Raw genomic sequence first — 20,655 nt, 5'->3', positions numbered from 1 at the left:
CGAGGAATAGTTTGGCTCGATGCCCTCAAACTCCCTCCCAAAAAACAAAACAAAAAAAACACCCCCACCTTTTTTTTTTTTGTACCTGGAGATTCTTGAATGTTTTTCTCCCACTTTATGCCTCTCGGCTCTTCCTTATTTCTTCCTCTCCCAATTTACCCGCCCACATTCCACCTCTTCACCCACCCATCCACGAGTTGCCTTCGGGAAGGAGATAGTCCACCAGGTAAAACCACCTGAGGCTATGTTACCTGGGATGTAATTACAATTCATATGAACCTTGTTCTTCTTCTCTCCTAGTTTTTATCTACCTTCTTTAATTTTTTTTTCTTTTCCGCTTGGAGGCGTCCACCTTCTTTCATTATTATTTCTTCTTCCTTTTAATGCTTTCCAAGAAATCTTCCTGCCCTCAGGTGAGTAACTTCGGAACAAGAGGAACGATGCACAACTAGGAAGACCTAAAAGGAGGAGTTTTGCTTCCGAGGACAACACGAATTGTTGTGACGGTTTTTAAAGGCTCCTCCGGAATTTGTTTCTTTTTTTTTCTGGTTAGAACTTTTGAGAGCGTATCTTCTCTGTCGGCTGCATTCATTCCTTCTTTCTGTTACTCCTCCGTATCGGCAAGAAAGAAAGAAAATATTTATATTCACGACCGTGAGTGGGAGGCGGAGTCATCCGCACAGCGTTTGAGGATGGGTACATGACGCTTCCAAGGACTTTTCTTTTTCCGGAATTTCTTCTTGAGAAATAAAAAAAGTGCAATCAACCAGCAGATGCCATCCACCTCGTAAAAAAAAACTTTTTCAAAGAAATTTCAAATAAAATGACCATCAATTCAATAAAGGACACGCACGGACGCGCAAAGAGGATACGTCCAGCTCGTGTGTGTTAACTTTGCGCAGTGCAGGTGTGTATATTAGCCTTGGACGGTGCGTGATTTTGTGATGCGCGAAAAGAAGAGTGGGAGGACATTCGTGAGCCGTGCGTACAACTCCCACGTTCGTCCGTGCCGTCCTACTGTACGGATGAACATAAAAAAAAAATCTAACAAAGAATTCGGGTTGTTGTACATTTTAAAATGTTGTACCAACGGCTGGCATTGCGCTGCATTTTGCCGATGGGCAGTTTTTGGTTTCCACTTGATTGGAGAGAATCCGTTAAGCTTCCGACATGATGAAATGTGTCACCCAATAAAAAGAAATTGAAGCTGTTTACCGACGTGAAAGTTAGATGGCGGTAGGCAACAATGCATTTGAATTTCAAAATAAATACGACTTTTTACTCTGAAAATAAAATATAAAAACATAAATAAAATTAGTTTCGTTTTTACCCACACACAAAACAAAACAAAAATAAAAAAATTATATGTAAACAACACGAACACCAGAAAATTGTAAAATTTTGTTTAAACATAAAAAAAGCGAGGAAGCGAAAACAAGGAATGTTTGGAAGCACAATAGTCTTTGGCAACAGGCCGTTTCTCTTTTGTTTGTCTATTCTTTTGTCTCAAAAATAAAATTCTTTTTTCTTTAAATCTTAACACAAAAAGAAAAAGAAATCTATGCGCACGCGCATACATAAACGGAGTCGGCGCACACCGTTTGTCTCACTCTGTGCGTAGATATATATAACAGAAGAAAAGCAAAAAAGAAACCAAAGTCTGCGTGAGTGAGAACAAGAAAAAAAAGGAAAGGTCGACAAAAGAGAAACGGGATCCTTGCAAGAGAGCGACTCTTCGCTACTAGGATTTGTAATTCCTTTTTTTTTTTTTGCGCACGTTTTGGCTCCCCTGCTCTGTTCTTATATTTATATTTACTGTGGTTGTGCGTGTGTTCAGTCTCCGTTCAGCGGCTCCGGGAGCGAGTAAAGTTTTAACGCCCCAGTGCAACAGCTGTTGTCAACTAAAAAAAAAAAAAAATTTTGAATGGAATTGATTGTCATCGGCCAGCCAAGGCCATTGGCAACAAACTTATCAACAAGCCATTAGCAATTTTCAAGAAGAAAAAAAAACATATTCAATTATAGGTAAACCTTTCCCTTTTATTCTGTATGTAATTACTAGTCAATGTTAATTATTTTCTTATCAAATGAAAGCGTCGTAACAAAAAATAGTTGTCCTATTTTTGTGAGGTTTTCCGTCGTTCGCGCATGGATAATATTTTCGATATAGGGGACCCGCTAAGAGTGTGTCGCCTGTAAATATTTTAGATACACACACACCCGCGCCTTGTGGCTTGATAAATAATTTTGTATCATACCTTCCCCCCCAAAAAAAAAGAAAAGAAAAAGTTTTCAATGTCTTCGAGCTATTGGCCTTTTAACTCACGTATCGAGAACTGTAAATCAAGTTGCTGTTGTGGATGTACCACATCTTCAACACGTCCAAAGTGTTTCTTTTTTCTTTACGCCCAGTAAGAAAGACCCTTTTTTACACGAACACAGAGGAAAAGTTTGCCTTCGTTCTCCTGCAAATATTTCATCCGCAATTCTTAATCCGCAATGGACCTGAGAATAGGAAAAATCACGGAGCCCACCCAAAGTACGACCATTAGCCGAATGGGATTTGCACTTAATGAACGATTTATGGATCGCGCAAACGAACGCAATAAATGAAGTCTTCCTCTGTATGTATATATAAAAAGAAAAGAAAACAAATGAAAGTTAGTCCTGAAGAAAGGATTACCCCCGTCTTTGTTTCCAAAAAATCTCATACTTTCGTAATACTTAAGGTTATTTAGTATTTACTGTGGGAAATAGACCGTCACTAGGATGTTTAAAGTGTTACATTTCCCTATAAGTAAATGTTACAATTTACCAGATCTTACATCCGCAGCGTTTTCCCGCGTGTGTATCAGACACTCCATTTCCCACCTTCAGTGTGGGGGGAGGGGTAGGAGGAAATCGATTGGACAGTGTGTCTACGTTGAGAGACAAGTTGGTGGTGAGCGTCCACAAACCTTGTTTTAAAAAGAAATGATTGCATGGGCACAGAAGTCAATGTAATAATAGCCGAACATAATTGATTTGTTTGTGAAATTACTTGAAGGTTGACTTCAAATATGAATTGGTTCGTACTTGTTTAGAAAAAAAACGTCAGATTACATACCATGTCGTCGGATCCGAGTGAAACGGCTGCTTTGTCAGGATTGGAAACGGTTCGTTTGAAACGTCACGGCCATCGACAGGCGAGTCGTCGTCGTGAACGATGTCGCCCAACATTCGGATGTTTGATGATTACCGTCACATTCACTCTACTCGGAACGGCTGTAATTATCCTTTCCTGTCACCACAAACATTTAAAAATATTAATAAAAAACTGTTTACATTTATTTTAAGGCTTTATCAGCTTCCATTTTTACTGATTATTGGGAGAGAATCGACTATAACGTCAGTTCAATCGACGCTATCGCTCGTCGCAGTAACGGAACTCATCGACTTACTTGGCTCTTTAACAAAACAGTAAGTCTTTTATGTTATTCCCTCCTTTTCTTTAATACGTAGACGTCCATAATGCATTGCCGTCGTGACTCATCACTATCGCCTGAGGCGCGGGATCTCTCTCTTTAACCTTTAGGGAATGGTTCCATCAGAAAATACCTCCAAAAATTTTGATAATCACATAGCCTATTATCCTTTTTTAAAAAAAAAAAAAAAAGTAAAGGATCCGTGAAAAAAAAATATAAATAACCCTCCGTGCACGGTTGCACATTTATTGAACCACGAAAAACGGAGTAGATTCTAACAATACGGTCGCAAAAATATGAAAGAATATGCAGTCAAGTAAAATTCCCTTTAGGTAACCTCAGGGGCATCTATTCGTCTGCATGTCTGATGAGTTTGTACAGGATCAATATTACGAGCACCCCCCCCAACACCACCAGCCACTAGTGTGTGGTTCCATGGCCCAAGACGAAGAATAATATATTCCTCTATTTTAATCGTCGTGCTAGGTGTGTTAAGCCACACACACGTGCGGTAGGATTTTCAATGGGGTCGACCGATATTTCGTTTTTAATCTTTTAATTGAATCGAGTTGCACCATTGACAACCACGGTGAATAGCAGATGCGTCAAGTTTTGCCGGAACAGTCACCAGCTGTCGTTCACGCAAACGAGAAGCGCGGCGTAATAATTTGCAATAATAAATAAAAGTTTCATCTTCGATTTGCCGTAAATAGGTGGCGCGGATCGTGTTAAATCCATTGACGTCATCATCTTGGCCATCGACCGCCAATGGCAAATTAGTTCGAGTTCCGTCTAATTTTCACCTGGGCAAAAGAAACGCCAGCGAGGGTCTCTCATTGGACAGGCCGTTCGGTGCCCCAAATTACGTACAGTTCGCCTCTATCGACCGCCAGGAGGAAGTATCTAAGGTATATATATACACGCTCCATCATTCATTCATCACGACCACCACCCAACAACGGGAAACAAGAGGATGGGCAAGATCGATGAGGCAGCGCCAAAAAATTGATCCATCAACGTTGTTGATTGTACGACGTTTTTTCTGTGTTTGATCGAATAACTTTTTATGTTTCTTAAAAACCCCCAAAAATGTATAGATAAGATGGAATGGATTTAGTCATCCGGAAGAATCGTTCAACAAGTCTCGTATTCTCTCGAGACGTAAGAGAAGGCACGTGATGACAACACACGAACGACAGAAACGCTCCCGCCGCCGTCCCGATTCTTTGTTCTATCTGATCCCGCTGCACGGCGGCATCTGGCATCTTTGCGTCGATCTGCAGAGTGGGTCTCTCTTTATTTTTCTTTTTATTTATTTATGTGGGTACATATAAAATCCCTCGTTACTTTATCCCCCTGGAGGATAAAAAAACACGCAACGGCCATTACAGATCCCTCCACATAGTGGGATTTAGCTAAATCTAACTATAAACTAAATAAGGAATTTTTTCTATAGTGGAATGTATCTATCCATCTTTTATTTCCCTTACCACCCACAAAGTTTATCTAAAACGCATTTGATACAATGTCCTGTCGGTTAAATTAAACGAATAACTTAAAATTCCTTTTGATTTCAATAACCCCGTTTTTTGATTGCAAAAATTCCGAATAGTTTTTATCATGTTACATCCTTCGCGCATGAATTGGCCATTCACGTTCCGTTTTGCGCATCTTAAAAGTTGTTTACATACAGATCAATGCAAAATCAAATAACTGGCTTTCCCGTTTGTTTTTTTTTTTTTTCCTTTTACATCAAAAGATTTTAATCGTTGAAAACATTAAAAAAATGCAACCTTTCCTCTTTTTTTTCTTTTCTTCTTCTCGTATAGACGACCAACTGAGAATGTTACAAGAAATGGGACTGGACCGTGAAGCTTGTACGGAATACCTCACCGCGGGAGCAGCTGCAACAGCCTCGGGCATTGAGAATGACGCATTTCGTGTGACGCCAAACTACCTAAACCTTCACGTTCAATCCAGTGAGTAAAAAAAAAGAAAAAATAGAGCGGGGAAAAAAAACTTTCTTTAATTACTGGACTGCATGTTCGTAAACCACCCCGAGGACTTTTTTGGCAAAAAAAAACAAAACAAAACAAACGATTCACGCGAAAACGTTCTGTTTACTCACAGAGATGCACAATTTATCGATCTCTTGCGCCATGGTTTGCGTTATCCTTCTCGCATCGGCCGCTCTGCTCGGCGCGTTTGGAATTATAAAGCGTCAAATCAGCGCCGTGCTTATCACGGGAGTCATGTACATTCTAGCAGGTATTGTGATTTTCAAATGATTTCTTTAGGCTAACGTAAACCTTTTTCGTAGAATAAGAACGTTTGAAGTGGGGAAAAGAATTTAATTCAGACGCCTTTGGCGTCTTTTTTTCATGTTATTCAGCTCTCTTTGCAGTCTTCTCGCTCGTCATCATGCACTGCAAGCGTAACACTCGACGTGAAACGGGCTTTGTCGACGATCCGTTAGTGACTCCAACCGAGTACAACGAGGCTCGCATCTTTTCAAACAGCTGGTACAATTATTTTCTTTTTTTACCCTTTTCCCCTTTTGCATAAAAAAAAAAAAATGACGTCAACTTTCTAGGAAAAAAAAAACGAATTCCGTAATTATTTTTCAACGCTGAACTTTACAGGTCGATGCTACTCGGATGGACGGGCTCTGCGGTCATTTTCGTCGCCAGTATTTTTTGGCTATTTCTGGCCAAGGTTATGCGATACAATCAACTGGCGTTCTTTTTCTGATACCTCGGGATTTTTAATTATTGTTCTTTTCCATCCAAAAAACTAAGTCACGCTCTACCTACGCCCGTTACTAACCGTTCTTTATTGTATCGAACGTGTCTCTCTCTCGCCCTCAACGCTATAAATATACTTAAACTGTATGACGCCAAATCATGCCAAAAAATATACGGTTACTTGTAATATTTTACAACCAGTCTTTAAAAAGAAATATATGCAAATTCAGGATAATAGAGAAACTCTGTAGCCTTGTGCTGTCACTTGACGTACGAGACGGGATTTATAGTTGCGGGTAGCTGCACGGTTATTCATCAATCAACAAGTTATTTTTTATGCTTGAAAGAATTCTTGATAAATGGGTTTTTATTACAAAAACCTCTGACGGGCTTCGAGTACGTGTGGTAACCATGGCAACAAGGGCGATTACGCTGTGGAAGATGTGTCGCATCATCACTATTGCTATAATGATGACGTTTCGGCTGACATGGACAAATCTGGAACGAAAATGCGATGGGAACGAAGACGAGCAAAAACTGTTGAACGGGTTTTTGTCAACATGATGTAATTCTATACAAAGCTGATAGCGATTAAACATCAGTCATACGTGACGTGTCTTTGACGGATGAAAGTTGTGTTCAATGCAGTGTGCTATACTTCATCTTTTGAACTGTACGAAATAACGGCAAGTAAACGTTATTCTTAGGATACAAATTCTTTCGAAAAAAATCAATGATCAAAGTTTTCTTTGGAATCGAAACGAATATTAAAGTAACTTTTCGTTCGCCAGAAAATGTCCACGTAAATGACACACCGAACAAAACGTACATGGCAAAATGAATCGACATGAGCCTGTTTAGCTCAGTGGTAGAGCGCTAGTCTCGTAAACTAGCGGTCATGAGTTCAATCCTCATAGCGGGCATAACTTCTTTTTGATAAAAAACTAGATTTTTCTTTCGCAAGTTCTTATTTCTTTCTACTCATCGTATCACAAGATTTAAATTTGAAGGTTTCGACACGCTCGGATGAATTTTAAACCAATTACGATTGCAACGAACAGAAAAAGTTTGAATTTTGCTACTTACCCTTGGACAATAGCATGTAGAGGATCACCAAACCACTAGTCACAGTTGAACAAGTTCGGTAAAAATAGGTCAACTCTTGAGAACAATTTACAAGGTCATGTCAATGGCCGACTCAATGTCCCATTGCGAATAACTGTTGAATTGTTGGATAATGGGAGGACGTGAATATGAAACCACGTGCCAAACACGCTTTGGCTAATCACAACAAACACCGTTTGGCCTTTATTGTTTTTAACACAATCAACACATGGTTGAGAACAAAGAAAACGTGCATGGAAAGCAAGAAGCACAATCATGCTGGTTTCACCACTGTTGCAACTTTTCGGTGTTAATTAGGCTAATTATGTATCCATGGTTCCACGCTTTGTGCTACACAACCCATAAAAGACTTGGCACGTCACTTAATTGTTTTCAATCCTTTCCCATTCTCATTATTCGTAATTGAACAGAGAATAGAAGCAGCTCAGAGCTGGACAAAATCGCGAATGGCTCCCTCCAAATTTAACCATGCCGTTCAGCGATGCCGAATGTTTGCAATTACGCCAACACATCAAAAGGATAATTTAATTTTTCCTCATTTCTAACGATAATTATTTCTCATGAAAATAAATAAATAAGAAAACACAGACCATCATTATTTGGACAATAGAACGTTCTTTTTTTTCTTTTCTTTCCATTTTTTTTTTTTTTGCAGTGTTGCATATTTACATTAAAGAATTTTCACAATTCACCAGCGTATCAGCGAAAGAGAAGAGCGAGGAGGTAATAAAGCACATTCTTTCTGGTTTTAACACCAATCGCATAACTTTACACAAACAAACAAAAAAATAGGAGGAAAAGAAGAACAAAAGAATTCAATCGAGGAAGAAAAAGACGAGAGGCAGTTATTATGTAGACAGGTTGTATCGATTAATAACACGTACGCAGCATTCTAATCGTCATTATTTTTAAACTTTACACGCGTTCAAACGAATAGAGAGAAAGAGAGGCAGGGGAGAGGCACGCAATAAATCGCTTTTAGTAGCAATTATAATCGCAATATCGGAAGCTTTGACATGGAAAACAATAAAGAATTACATTTTCTTTTCATCAAATTAGTGGCCATCTGATCAAGACACGAGCACGCTTCATTAGAGACAATCTAAACAATTCACGCATTCTGAGACTTTCCCAAATTGCTAAGCGTTTTTCCTCGTATTTTTTTTTTTTTTTTCATTTTTCTTTTTTTTAAGGAACATCGATTTCACGAAGCCCTAATGTGGGTGGAGGATATTGAATAATAATAATAACACAAACAACCAAGCCAAGGCATAAACGTTAAAGAACGCGGGAGCGAGCGAACACATATATCTCGTACAACAAAAACAAAAAACGAAGAAAAACAAACACAAGCTTTTTAAAGGAGAAGGGATGGGACACTGGTCAACTTCACTATAAGACTGGTCAATACATATAGAGAAGGAGGAGATCATTTCCTCTATTTCTCCATTGGTAAATAATCGGGTGGCGACGTTCTTCTTCTACGTGTTACTCAATCCATTTTTTGTTTCTCCATTTTGTCTCTGTTATTGATCCACTGAATACAAAAGAGTTAACTAACCGCACTCTGTCTGCTGTGGAGGATCTTTTGAATAATAATTATTTAAAAAAAAAAGGAACCCAACCGGGTGGTTAATTCCTTCCCATCTTATCAAAATAACAAACTTTGAAAATAATAAGAGGGCGACAAGGGAAAAAGAAATCCTCACATCTAAAAAGGGAACAAATAAGAGTCACGGCAAAAGGGAAAGAAAAAAAAATTCATCTGGATATTGTGGAATGTTGGAAAACTAAAGAAATAATATTATGAATTGGTGGGCTCGAATGCATATTCTGTAAGTTTGAAAAATTAAAAATAATAATAATATCGTGTGTTCGATCGACACACGCACACACCAAGATTTATTAAATTTTTATTATTTTTTTTTAACCTGACAGGATGATGGGAAACCGCAAAAACCACACACTGGTAGGACAACCAAAATCATTTGTTGTCTCGTTACCCTGGTTTTCAAGGCTGTAACTCTCACTTTCTTCCATCGCTTGTGAGAGACCGAAACAAATCTATCATTGTAGTACTATATGGCCAGAAATGAAAAGAAAGTAACAATCAATTATAGGCAAGGTAGCGGTGAATTTCAATGAGCTACTGGTCTGGCGCAGGAGAAGATTGCGTGTGTGTGTGTAGACAAGATGAATGGTTTGATTTTGAGAGGGAGGGTGAGAATAGAAATAACAATAATAATTATCAGGCTGTAAAGTCTAGCCTATCCCATGAAAGGGTGTTACCCAATCCCGGCAATTTCATGTCAGTATCTTCCAGTGCAAAGAGATCCGTGTAGGGATCGGAAGACAAACTGGAAAAGAGCGGATCGCCTGATATCTGTTGATGCGACAGCGTCTGCATCGGTTGATTCAACTGATTCAACTGGTTTGACGTGTGCGAAAAGCTCTGATGCGACGACGGCTGTTGCAGCAAGTACGGATGCTGATCGGAACCCAAACTGGAGAATCCCGAAGTGGACGACGACGTCGACGAGGCCACAGACGAGTTTGAAGACAGCGGCAGCGATGGAGAACCGTTTAACGGTGGCAATAGCGTATCGAGCCAATCGGAGACATCCATCTCCATGGCCGTCACTTCGTCATTGCGTCCATCAGCGGCCGATGATGACGAAGGCGTGACGGTCGGCCCTGTCGAATGGTTTTCGTAGACACCCAACTCCATGGCCTCACCCAGTGAATCTAGGTCGAGATTGAGGCCAAGCTCGTTGATGTCTATATAGGGAAACTTGATCTCTGTGGCCGATACGGCTGGATGTGAAAGCGCCTGTGGCTGTTTGGTCAACAAATGAGATGGGAGTGGCGGAGGCATGGGCGGAGGATCACGAGGAGTCGTTGGTGTTATTGGATCGTGAGCCGCACTAGGAGGCAGCTCACCGTTGCGGATTAGTATATCCAGCACGTCGTCCACCAACTGCGATTTGATGGAAACGCGAGGTTTTCCAGCCGACGTATTGTTGCTCGGCTGCTGGAGCATGCGGGATGCTTCACTGTAGTTGGGCGGAGGAGGTCTCCGAGGATGGCATGGCTCGGACGATGGTTCACAAGGTGAAGGCGATGCGAATTCTGGCACCTCGCCAGAGGATTGTGACGACGCTGCTGCATTGTTACGGGACGTTTGCAATTTGGCCGCGTTCCGGTTGGCTCGGGCCGCCATCCGGCTCGATGTGGATCTGCCCGATGACGCCGGAGAACTTGGAGGTCCTTGCTGCTGAATTTGTTGCAATTGTTCCAATTGCACTTGAATCTGCTGCTGCTGCATCTTGAGCTGTAGGTGTTGCTGCAACAGAAACTTTTGCTGCGACTTTGGATCGTTGGACGTTGCCACATTGGCAACTTGTTGAGCTTCTTCGTGAGCCGACGCGGCCGCTTGTTGTCTAAGCAGTTGCTGTTGTTCCACCAACAGGCGCTGCTCCTCTTGCAAGCCGCGCACCAAGTCTTCAATTTGTTGTTCGACTGGCTGTTGCTGTGACGGAAGTGGCGGAGGTGTAGGCGGAGCTTCCAGTTTGATTTCTGTTGCATCCAGCGTGTTGGAAGAGGCATCGTTCATTTCAATATCCATATCCATGTTGATGACGGAAGGAGGACGGACGGAACAAGGACTGGGAGACATTGAATACGATGCTGCTGAGCTGGTCGGTGAAAGAGAGGGAAGGACCATGTCGCTACTGCCCGCCCGGAAACTACTAATGCTTCCGTCCAAGCTGCTGCAAGAGACACGGCGGGAAGCGTTGCTGGTCGGAGGTGATGGCATAGGACCCACATCGTCGGCCATCAACATTTGCGCAGCTGGCTGTGGCTGTTGTTGCAATTGGCTTTGCGATCCGCGCCGAGATAAAGATCGGCTAGCTGTTAGTGTTGCGTCTTCACCGACAAACGGCCGGAGTCGATCAATCAGTTGCGGTTTTGATCCGGACACGGGCAAGTTACGCTTCTTCAATTCAGCTTTTAAATCGCTAACTTTCATCTCTTCTAGACGGACAGTGATCCGTGTCGTGTTGCTTGGCGTGGCGGACATGACGGAAGCCATGGATTCGCTCTGTGTACTAGGAGCCGGTGAAGGAGCCGCTGTGGTAGAACAGGTCGACGACGGTAGAGAGGCAGACAAAAGGGCGGCCGTCAAATTGTTGGCTGCATCTTCAGTTGTTGCGGCGGCGTTATGAGCCGACGGACTACTACAGGGCGCTTTGGCCGGCAAGATGATTTGCGGGTACTTGTGTTGCCATTCCAGCTGCCACTGAAGGAACAACTGCTGTTGCTGTAAAAGAAGCTCGTAAGATGATTCCACATCGGACGGGACGGCCGGCTGCAGTTTCTGTGCATTTGGTGGGCCTTTGTATTCGTGGAATTTGATGGTGCGCGGCTTGGGCGGACATTTTTGTTTCGACTTCTTCCTGTTACGGTTCTTCGAGATGTCCACAGCGGTTTTGATTACTACGGGCAATGAGCTTGAGGAAGAAGGCACAACTGGAAGAGGAGGAGGCGGTGGTGGAGGGACAGTAGCGGATTGCTCTACTTTCTTCTGCGGTTGCGGAGTAGGCATGGGCGGAGGAGGAGGTGGAGATGGCGCCACCACCAATGATGTGGCCGGTGACGCAACAGAGCTGAGCGATCCAGGGCTTGATGCTACTGTCGCAGGGCTTGAAGAAGCTCCTGCTGTCGTACTTGAGCCACTAACGCCTGTCATACCTCCATTGCTTAGGCATCCATCCAACGATCCGTCCTGGCTGGGCGACAATGCACCTTTTTAAAAAAAAATTTTGTTTTAAATTAAAATAGGATTGAGCAACACGAAAGGGTATTGTCCTATTTACCCTCTGAACTGCTATCGTCGCCTTCGGGCGTGACGTAGCGAATGGGATGCGACGGTCGGATAGCTGAACCTTCACAAGTCGCCCGAAAAGAAATCTGGCCCTCTGTGTGAGATCAAAGGAAAGCGTTAAAAAAAATGCGCAACACAATGGAATGAGTTTTTAAACATTCCATACCTTTGACAGCTCGTTCAACATTTTCATCTGTGTGAAGGATGTTTTTCTGGATCAATTCCAGCGGCCCAGGCCGATGAGACAATTGGTCGTTGAGCGAATCAGCCAATCGGGCCCGTTTCAGCATACGCTGACGCTCAGCCAACGATGGATCCACTTTGCCTGTATCAGCTGATGTTAAAAAGAAAACACAACGGTGTTTTTGTTTAATGATCAGACAATGCTGTAATCAATTGCAATTAAAATATACCTTCGAGGATGTGTTGGCGGATGAGCTCAGTCCTGTCCGGTCTGTGTTGAATCTTGTGCTTAAGCAGGTCACCCATTTTAGCCCGCTGTAGTTTCTGTCGTTGTTCGTGGAACGAAGCTGGAATTTTTAATGCTGTCCATTACGCAAGCCACAAACACACATGCACGAAAACGCAAAAAAAAAAATGTCGTTAACGGAAATGAAACTGATTGAAAAGAATGCCGTATCACTTACGCGGCATAATTCCTTGGTCCACTAATTGCATGTAGGGCCGTCTCATCATCAGCTTCACCTTCAGGGCTGCAAAGAGAACAACACAGCGTGAATGAAATGCGGCCAGAAAACTATGTTGCCATCGCAAAGGATTTCTCATCAAAGTGACGCTAGCACTGAGACGGCGCCAAATGTTTTCCAACAATTTTCTTTTTCTTTTCTTTATATCGAAAACTTGTTACTTCATATCGTCAACAAATAGCGAGAACGGATGAAACATTTTGGCTTCCCATCCTGTGCCAACCACACCAGCACTTTTTAAACATAAAGACTATCATAATCTCGGTTTAATGAAACAATACGATCTAAACGGCGTCATTTTGTCGTTTGGTTTTGTGGTGATTCGACAAAATCGCAACGTCGTTACGATTTTTAATGAACGCTAAGTTGACTTGACATAATCACAACAATTGTAGCCCTAAAGCATTTATGAGCTGCGACATTTTTTGGCTATTGTAAAATTTATTTAAGAAGAGAGAAAGTTGTAAAAGAAAAAAAAAAGCAAACTATTTCTTAACGGAAGTAAACAAATGCGAGAGTCTCACATTGCTTGTTGCGATCCATGCATTTCTGGAGCGGCGAGTCGTCCACCCTGGGCGGTGACGACGGTGGCGACGGCGAGTCGGAATCGGATGAGGAGGAGTCTTCCGACTTGCCACTACCTCCCTCGTGCTCTGACAACATTTCGTTGTTCATCCGGTCCTTTGGTTTTTACGTCATTTTAGTTTTTGATTACGAAACATTTAACACCTATTGCACAATGCTCCTTTTTTATCTTTTTAAATCTTATTTACACACCTCAAACCAATCCGGATAAATGGAGTGGAGAAAATGGAGAAGGTCCCGATCCAAATGGACCGTCCAACGTTGATCCTCCAAAGAATGCGACTCGCAAGGTCCACCGCAATCTAGTTTTTAAAGAAAAAGAAAAAAAAAAAAAACACATAAAACGAAAGTGGTTAGTGCCAGTCCAGAGATAATTGTCATCCCCCGAGGGTGTTTTATTTTGTAATTTTTTAGTTCGTGACGAAACACATATCAAACATGCTACTGCCGGACACGTTGAAGGAATTGCAAGGTCGTGTCCGGAATAACCAGACAACCACACAGAAAAAGAAAAAAAGGTTTCGCTATTTTCGATCCGCTGCGTAGTGATGACTCTGTGCTTATCGTCGATCTATTCTTGTGACCTTGCAAAAAGGAGAAAACGTTTTGGGGTTCGAAATTTCCTCGACCTATTGCCAAAGCATTGGAGAAAAAAAAAATGGGGCAAATAAATATAAACGGGCGGATCCAAAGGTAAAACGGTCGGACAGGATCGACAGGCATCCCCGCCCAAAACGACAAAAACCATTTATTTAAAAACCTGTAGTTTTTTTTTGCTGATGACATCAGAGTCATAGGGGGAAACAAGAAGGAAAAGAGAGAAAAAAAAAAACACGGTCATCGCGTCAGCGTTATTAAGTGGCATTGGAATCAATGGCGTGTCCCGAAATAAGTCGTCATGACCACGGCCGGGAAAAAAATTTATAAAAATGGATAAGAATTCGTCTGCGTTATTAATATGACTAACAATAACAACAAATTAAATTTTAAAAAAATCACCGAAAAAAATTTAAGATGTCAAACGACTAAAATATTTGCATACTGAGTCATTTGACGTCAATCCCTGCTTGGCTTTAAACCGTCCTTTACCGTACACACATCCGACCATTTTATGTTTTTCTTTCCTTCACCCAACGTAATGGAACTGGCAAAGAGAGAGCGATGAATGTAGTGGGAACACACAAGGTAACATTTAAGAAAGATGTTGACGGATGGGATGGAAAGTGAACGAGGGCGGCATCAAATAGGTCAATTGTGTGCAAAAGCATCCGGTGGCTGATTCGCTTCAAGGATGAGACAATTTCAAATCGGTTCCCCATCATTTGGGAGGTAAGGAAAAAAAAAGGAACTCAACGGCCGACGTGAGTTATAAACGAGTTAATCGAAGCATCGGAAACAAAACTCACGATTGGTTTTTTTCTCACGTTATAACGTCCATTAAACTAACCTGTTCGCATAGGAAAAATGCTGTCGCGTCTGAAAATCTACAGGAAATTCCACGGCTTTGAAAAGTCTGGAACAATGCGGATGACTTTTCTCGCCATCGTTCGCCGCACTTCCGTACCCTCTGCCACAAACACCGTTCTTCTCTCTTGCCCAACTCTTTTTTCTTTTTCATCTTTTGTGTGTGTTTGGGTCGGTTTCGTCGAATCTGACTGGAGATCGTACACGCCGGTAAAAATACATTCGACATGCCCAAACAAACATTCCGGCGTCGTTGGGAGAAGAGTCTATGTACACACACACCCAGACACACGCACATAGAAGAATCTATTTCCCCTTCTACCTAATTTGAAAAATAAAAAAGGGAAGCATTTTCTTCTTCCTCTTGTTGAGCAAGGCGAATATAATTAGGCTAATGTGTCTTTGAGGGACGGGCTAAATTTAAAACATGGCTAGCCATAAAGAAGAAAAGGGCGAAACAAAAACAAAGTCTGTGGACGAGACGTTTTTTTTACGCTGTGTTGAAGAAGAGGCTCTCACCTCGGCAATAGGAGCAACTCACGGTTGCGTGAGTGCCGAAAGTTGTTGCCACAGTGTCCGTCAAGGTGCTCACAGGCATTTGAGTGGGAAATCGACACCAACGGGACAAGGGGAGGATGAAAAGAAGGGATTTTCCAGTTGTATGTTTCAGCAATGTAGCCACATGATTAGCAAGTCGAAGGTGGAAGCGCGTAGGAGGACTGCGCTGATCCGTGCCCGACACGCGGGCGCCAACTCTCGACTGGTGGATGATGGTCGGACATAAGGGGGGACAGTGGGAGCTAGCCCAGTCGAAAGAGATGACTCCGAAATTATAAAGAAGAAAAAGAAATCTAGCTAGTGATGCCTGGGTAACTATTAACAAGCTAAGGACGGACGAAAAAATAAAAAAATCGACTACGGTTGTGGCTTCTTTCTCCTCCTTTTTCACGCTGAGGCTGTACTTCTCTCCCCCCTTAAGCTCCGGGCAGCGGACGTGTTTCGTTTAAAAATAGAAGCAAGGCGTCGTGAGATCGTTGACGGCCTGTACGAAAAGAGTCGGGACTAGAGTGGAAGGCAGAACAAGCCGCACTGAATGTGTTGCTTGGAAGACAAACAGCTGCCAGAATGGAAGGGATGAACTTTTTCATCACAACTGCAGAGCTGGAGAAGGGTGTGAGCTCTTTTTTTTTTTTTACCCTCTTTCTCTATAATCGTGCACACAACAGAAACTGATGCACAGCTGCACAACATCCAGACACCATCACTTGATCGTTTCAGATGATAAAACACACCTGTGTTTTCAGACCACAATTTCCTTGTCTGATTATTGACTGACTCAGATGCTAGATAGAAAGCGTAATGGCCCAGGTTGTAAAGTATCTTAGTCTAGCATTCAGGGTTCAACTAGACTAAGCTGTGTTGTAAAGCACCTTGGTCGTATAAGAAATCCACTTCAGCTTGTACTGGTAGACCACCTCACAGCATCTATAGACTTGGCAAAATGAAGAACTATAAACAGTTTCACTAGGAGCGTGGAGAAAGCTCCAAACAAAAAGAATAAATATTTATCAGGCTTGTTTCTCTACAGAAGGCCACCACCCCTCGCGACAAGACACCTCAGATTTTGTTCATAACATACGCACGCACGAACACACATACACACGAACAGCAGCCAGTACATAGAATGAGAGAAGAGAGAGACAGAGAGAGAGAGAGGAGAGAGAGGGCCATAGCTTCTCAACCAAAACATGCTGGTAACAACTTACTGAATATTTCGCAGCCTGGTCGAGGCCGACGTTTGGCGAAAAGCTGCCACGATAGATGAGGTTGAAAATCACCAAGTTACACAAAACAAATCCAATTTAACGTAGAAATTCCCTTTAAAACAGCTTTATTTTCACGAACAAATTCAATAGCTGTACGACTCCAGCTCCATGACAGAGGATTGACGTACGCAACGTTGCCGTTACTACATTTCACTGTCTTCGAGCGCACAGAACCGTACGTCGGTCTCACGGGGTTTCTGTTGCTGAGTTTCAGCAAACGCAACCAAGTTCACTCACGGCTCTGTTTCTACAACGCCATTCCACCACTCGAGTTTCTCAACTTGAGCATGGTGTTGAACGATGAAATATTCGTGGGGTCAAATAGAAACCACTTTGTCACAACCAAGCTAGACGTGCTCGAGTGTTTTTGGGTTGCCGAAGCTCAAATAAAAAGATCATAGCTGAACCCACTTTCGCCCAACGTTTTTTCACGTTAGTCTTTTATACTTTTTTGATAAGACGCGATACCCTTATAGTCCCTGTTTTTTATGTGCTACTAGTCTTATAAGATAGAGCTTAAAAAGACCTACTTTTTAGTTTTATTTACGAACCCATTAAACCCGTAAGATTTTCAATAGAAATGTTTAACCAAATCCTTGTTCAGTTTTCTTGTAAATCTAATGCTTGTCCTCGTTTCGATCTTCTGCACGTTCCTGTCTTTAAAATACCCTCTCCTCTAGGACTTTGCGCTATCTTTATATTTCCACATCCAAAAATGACGAACAGTTTATGCTGTTGTACGCCAGCATTATCGCTGTCTCGGATAACTGATGGCCCATTCATCCGACACGCGCAAGGAACGAACAATTAAACCCATATGCTGCTAAGGAACGAAAAGAAACCTGTTTCGATTTCACATTCGCACGTTTTTGACGTCTGATCGTCTTTTTGACAGGTCGTTTCATGATAACTGCCTGATCAGTTGCCCTTGTCTATTTTTCCTTGATCTTCTATCGCCTCCTTCACTAGAGATACCTAGAGGGATTTGTAGAGATTATTTTGTTACAGGAATTCGAGTACGAAAGAATTTGTTACAATATTTTAGTTCAATTAGCACTGCCAGCCCACTATAATTATAAACGTGTATTGCTAAGAAAAGAAAGAAAGAATTTGGGAAAACCCCTGCATCCCAGATTTCCACTTCTTGACTGACTTGTTTCTTGGGAATTGAGGCATTTGGAGATCACTCCATTTGTGGTCGGCAGATGGCATTAATAGTTTCGACCTTCTCCATAGCGATACGGCCCTCTGATGGGCATTATTTGCACCACGCTTCAATATCCCCAGCCCCCACCCAGACAGTAGCTTTTTCCTCTTGTGGAGTTTCATTAGATCATTATAGTAGCAGAGAGCGAGCAAGAACACAAATTTGTTTTGCGTTATTAATTTGTGACCGATTACGAATAACGTTTTTCATCCGGGTGTTTTTTTTTCTACCACAACTTTTGGTTAAACGTGTGCAGTGTCTAACGGAGAATGCAAGCAATCAAATGTGTAGTGGTGGGCGACGGGTGAGTTAGCTTCAATTTCCTTATCAACCTTTATTATTCAAGGACGACACATAGTACCCACCCTGTTTGCAAATGGAGTTCTTAATTTTGCGTAGAGTTCTATATACAAAATTTGATGGACCTGCTGTCATGTCTTGATTGCAAAATAAAAATAAAATATGCCTCACTTGTTGCCACAACTAGCAGTGTCCCATAAACATTGCCATATTGGGAGTGATTGCAGAATCAATGGGGGTGTCCTCAAACTTGTGAGATTACCTGACACTTCATTCTAGCTTTTTGATTCTCTTTTTTAAAGTGCTGTAGGTAAAACATGCTTGCTCATCAGTTACACTACCAATGCCTTTCCCGGAGAATACATCCCCACAGTGTAAGTGGTTTTTAACACTAATTTGGAACTATAATGATATTTAGTTTATCTGTTTCAGGTTCGACAACTATTCTGCAAATGTAATGGTAGATGGTAAGCCTATCAATCTAGGATTATGGGATACAGCAGGTCAGGAAGATTATGACAGGTTAAGGCCCTTGTCATATCCTCAAACGGTAAAACACTTGTCAGTTTTATTACAAGTGAGGCATTATTTCTAAATATTTAAAAATTTTTTAGGATGTTTTTCTAATCTGTTTTTCTCTGGTCAATCCTGCCTCTTTTGAGAATGTCCGTGCCAAAGTAAGGAAAACACAACTCAACAATTTGTTGTATGTTATAAATGTATTTTATGAATCATCCACCTTGCAGTGGTACCCTGAAGTACGTCATCATTGTCCGAACACGCCGATTATACTAGTAGGAACTAAGCTCGATTTGCGCGACGATAAAGATACAGTGGAGAAGTTAAAAGAAAAGAAACTCTCTCCAATCACTTATCCCCAGGTATGAAGACTTGTACAATTTTTTAGTTTGTTGCTTTAACTACTTGTCATTACTGTACAATAGGGCCTTGCAATGGCGAAAGAAGTTGGTGCTGTCAAATATCTTGAATGTAGTGCTCTGACCCAGAAAGGATTGAAAACAGTATTCGACGAAGCAATAAGGGCTGTCCTTTGCCCCGTTCCCAAACCAAAAAAAGGGTCCAAATGCGGCTTTTTGTGAAGACCAAAACGTTTTCCTTTCATCTGTTCTGTTTTTTCCTTCTGGCCAAAATTCATGTCATCAATTCTTTTAAGTTCAATTTCGTAATCTTTCTTCGTTACACTCCTGGTTGCGAATTCTTCTTGTACAATTTGCGAGTTGTTAAAGGTGAATTAACCCCCCCCTAAAATTTGTCGAGGCGCGCGCACAACGCTGAATTGAAATTACGTTCCAGGGCTTTCTATCTCTTAACTTTAGTGCCGACTCGAAACTTTCGACCTGCGTTTGCCATTGTTAATTCTTAGCTTACATCATTTTTTCTTCTTTCATGTTTCACCTATCATTTTTGATCACCTTTATTATTTTTTTTTTTCAGACTTTGTAGGAATTGATTTGAGTACCATCATAGATGTAATGCTGATCAACAAAAAAAAAATAATAAAATAACAAAGAACTTTTTGTTTTCATGTATTGGTTTTATAAGCTATTGAATTGGCTATACAAATGGAGTTGTCAGACATCTTGCATGACCAACTTTTACCAGTGGTATTTGACGTTACGGTGGTGCTCTGAAAATAAAATTTGCAGGTTAATGAAACTCCCAGTTCCAATTCAATTTGTGTAGTACTTACTCATTTTTCCATAATTGAGGGCATAGAATAAAATCATGGAACCAACAGTAAATTGCACAAATGGGGCAATTCCAACCTTTTTGGCTGAAGGTACTTGTGTTGCCAGCGCCAAAAACCTTAACAGAGTTTAATTAGTTGTATATCTCAATTTTGATGTTAAGCAATTTTATATGCAACTCACCACGGCTGAAGCCTCCTGCAATACCTCCCAAACTCAGGTTTCTACGTCCAAGCCACGCACCAAGTTCTCCCAATTTCACATTGGCTAGGGCAGTATCAGCTTAAGAACCAAAAGTCATTTTATGTCAGTATCTGCACATTGATCTTACTTTATAACAGAATATTTAAATGTGAAATATAAAAATATAGCCACGACCCGGTTTTACAACGAACACAAATTGCAGATACAGCTAATTTTCCTAAACCAATAATTTTTTTGAATAACCTAAACGCGTTGTTAACCTTTTCCATAGAAGCGGGCTGGATCATAAGGTCCATGGACTTTTGGGTTGTAGCCTGCTGGATATTCGCCCCACGCCATTGTAATTCACTGTTAAGAAACGAGAGGATAACCTAGAAAGATGGTGGCTGATCAGGACGACTACATTTGAGGTTGCCATTATTGTAAACGTTACTC

General features: G+C 41.6%; 4 protein-coding genes and 1 non-coding gene across 10 annotated transcripts; 3 read left to right on the top strand and 2 right to left on the bottom strand.

The window, feature by feature from the left end:
• Positions 1-1,672: 1,672 nt before the first annotated feature.
• On the top strand, positions 1,673-6,402 carry LOC116918964. 2 transcript variants are annotated; one of them, XM_045171107.1, is made up of 10 exons: positions 1,734-1,750; positions 1,838-2,025; positions 3,084-3,266; positions 3,337-3,459; positions 4,178-4,372; positions 4,562-4,748; positions 5,294-5,443; positions 5,595-5,732; positions 5,857-5,986; positions 6,107-6,402. In XM_045171107.1, the coding sequence occupies exons 3-10, from the start codon at positions 3,108-3,110 to the stop codon at positions 6,213-6,215; spliced, it is 1,191 nt and encodes a 396-aa protein (XP_045027042.1). In that variant the 5' UTR covers positions 1,734-1,750; positions 1,838-2,025; positions 3,084-3,107; the 3' UTR covers positions 6,216-6,402. The 2 variants fall into 2 exon arrangements, with proteins under 2 accessions (XP_032780676.2, XP_045027042.1); XM_032924785.2 differs by having other exon boundaries at positions 1,673-2,025.
• A 657-nt stretch (positions 6,403-7,059) lies between these two features.
• Positions 7,060-7,131, top strand: Trnat-cgu. Its single transcript has one exon. It is a non-coding gene; the product is annotated as a tRNA-Thr (tRNA).
• A 797-nt stretch (positions 7,132-7,928) lies between these two features.
• LOC116918956 (myocardin-related transcription factor A) lies at positions 7,929-17,897 on the bottom strand. 5 transcript variants are annotated; one of them, XM_032924774.2, is made up of 8 exons: positions 16,741-17,897; positions 13,703-13,812; positions 13,450-13,606; positions 12,866-12,931; positions 12,632-12,763; positions 12,385-12,552; positions 12,211-12,312; positions 7,929-12,139 (listed from the first exon to the last, which is right to left on the bottom strand). In XM_032924774.2, exons 3-8 carry the CDS (start codon positions 13,598-13,600, stop codon positions 9,582-9,584), a joined length of 3,177 nt encoding a protein of 1,058 aa, XP_032780665.2. In that variant the 5' UTR covers positions 13,601-13,606; positions 13,703-13,812; positions 16,741-17,897; the 3' UTR covers positions 7,929-9,581. The 5 variants fall into 5 exon arrangements, with proteins under 5 accessions (XP_032780665.2, XP_032780666.2, XP_032780667.2 ...); XM_032924775.2 differs by lacking the exon at positions 16,741-17,897 and adding an exon at positions 16,405-16,423; XM_032924776.2 differs by lacking the exon at positions 16,741-17,897 and adding an exon at positions 16,267-16,382.
• A 172-nt stretch (positions 17,898-18,069) lies between these two features.
• Positions 18,070-19,845, top strand: LOC116918968 (ras-related C3 botulinum toxin substrate 1). The gene is made up of 6 exons (XM_032924788.2): positions 18,070-18,311; positions 18,610-18,681; positions 18,740-18,857; positions 18,922-18,984; positions 19,054-19,188; positions 19,252-19,845. Exons 1-6 carry the CDS (start codon positions 18,277-18,279, stop codon positions 19,405-19,407), a joined length of 579 nt encoding a protein of 192 aa, XP_032780679.1. The 5' UTR covers positions 18,070-18,276; the 3' UTR covers positions 19,408-19,845.
• Positions 19,839-20,643, bottom strand: LOC116918970 (putative ATP synthase subunit f, mitochondrial). Its single transcript, XM_032924791.2, is given in 5 exon segments — positions 19,839-19,955; positions 20,019-20,102; positions 20,105-20,134; positions 20,200-20,298; positions 20,481-20,643. Coding segments are annotated over 5 exon segments (324 nt in total). The 5' UTR covers positions 20,560-20,643; the 3' UTR covers positions 19,839-19,923.
• Between the last annotated feature and the right edge of the window lie 12 nt (positions 20,644-20,655).

The sequence above is a fragment of the Daphnia magna genome, linkage group LG3 (genome assembly GCF_020631705.1).
Source record: "Daphnia magna isolate NIES linkage group LG3, ASM2063170v1.1, whole genome shotgun sequence".
Classification (NCBI taxonomy): Eukaryota; Metazoa; Arthropoda; class Branchiopoda; order Diplostraca; family Daphniidae; genus Daphnia; species Daphnia magna.
This window is presented reverse-complemented; position numbering and strand designations above follow the sequence as displayed.

Bases quoted from the DNA above. Each gene is read 5' to 3' on its own strand.
- LOC116918968 (XM_032924788.2), top strand. From the start codon at position 18,277: ATGCAAGCAATCAAATGTGTAGTGGTGGGCGACGG. The intron at 18,858-18,921 runs GTAAAACACTTG...AAAATTTTTTAG, and splicing joins CCTTGTCATATCCTCAAACG to GATGTTTTTCTAATCTGTTT. The intron at 19,189-19,251 runs GTATGAAGACTT...ACTGTACAATAG, and splicing joins CTCCAATCACTTATCCCCAG to GGCCTTGCAATGGCGAAAGA.
- LOC116918964 (XM_032924785.2), top strand. From the start codon at position 3,108: ATGTCGTCGGATCCGAGTGAAACGGCTGCTTTGTCAGGATTGGAAACG. The intron at 3,460-4,177 runs GTAAGTCTTTTA...TGCCGTAAATAG, and splicing joins CTTGGCTCTTTAACAAAACA to GTGGCGCGGATCGTGTTAAA. The intron at 5,733-5,856 runs GTATTGTGATTT...CATGTTATTCAG, and splicing joins AGTCATGTACATTCTAGCAG to CTCTCTTTGCAGTCTTCTCG.
- LOC116918956 (XM_032924772.2), bottom strand. From the start codon at position 15,572: ATGCCTGTGAGCACCTTGACGGACACTGTGGCAACAACTTTCGGCACT. The intron at 13,607-13,702 runs GTGTGTAAATAA...TAAAAACCAAAG, and splicing joins TTTATCCGGATTGGTTTGAG to GACCGGATGAACAACGAAAT. The intron at 12,140-12,210 runs GTAAATAGGACA...TTTTTTAAAAAG, and splicing joins CGACGATAGCAGTTCAGAGG to GTGCATTGTCGCCCAGCCAG.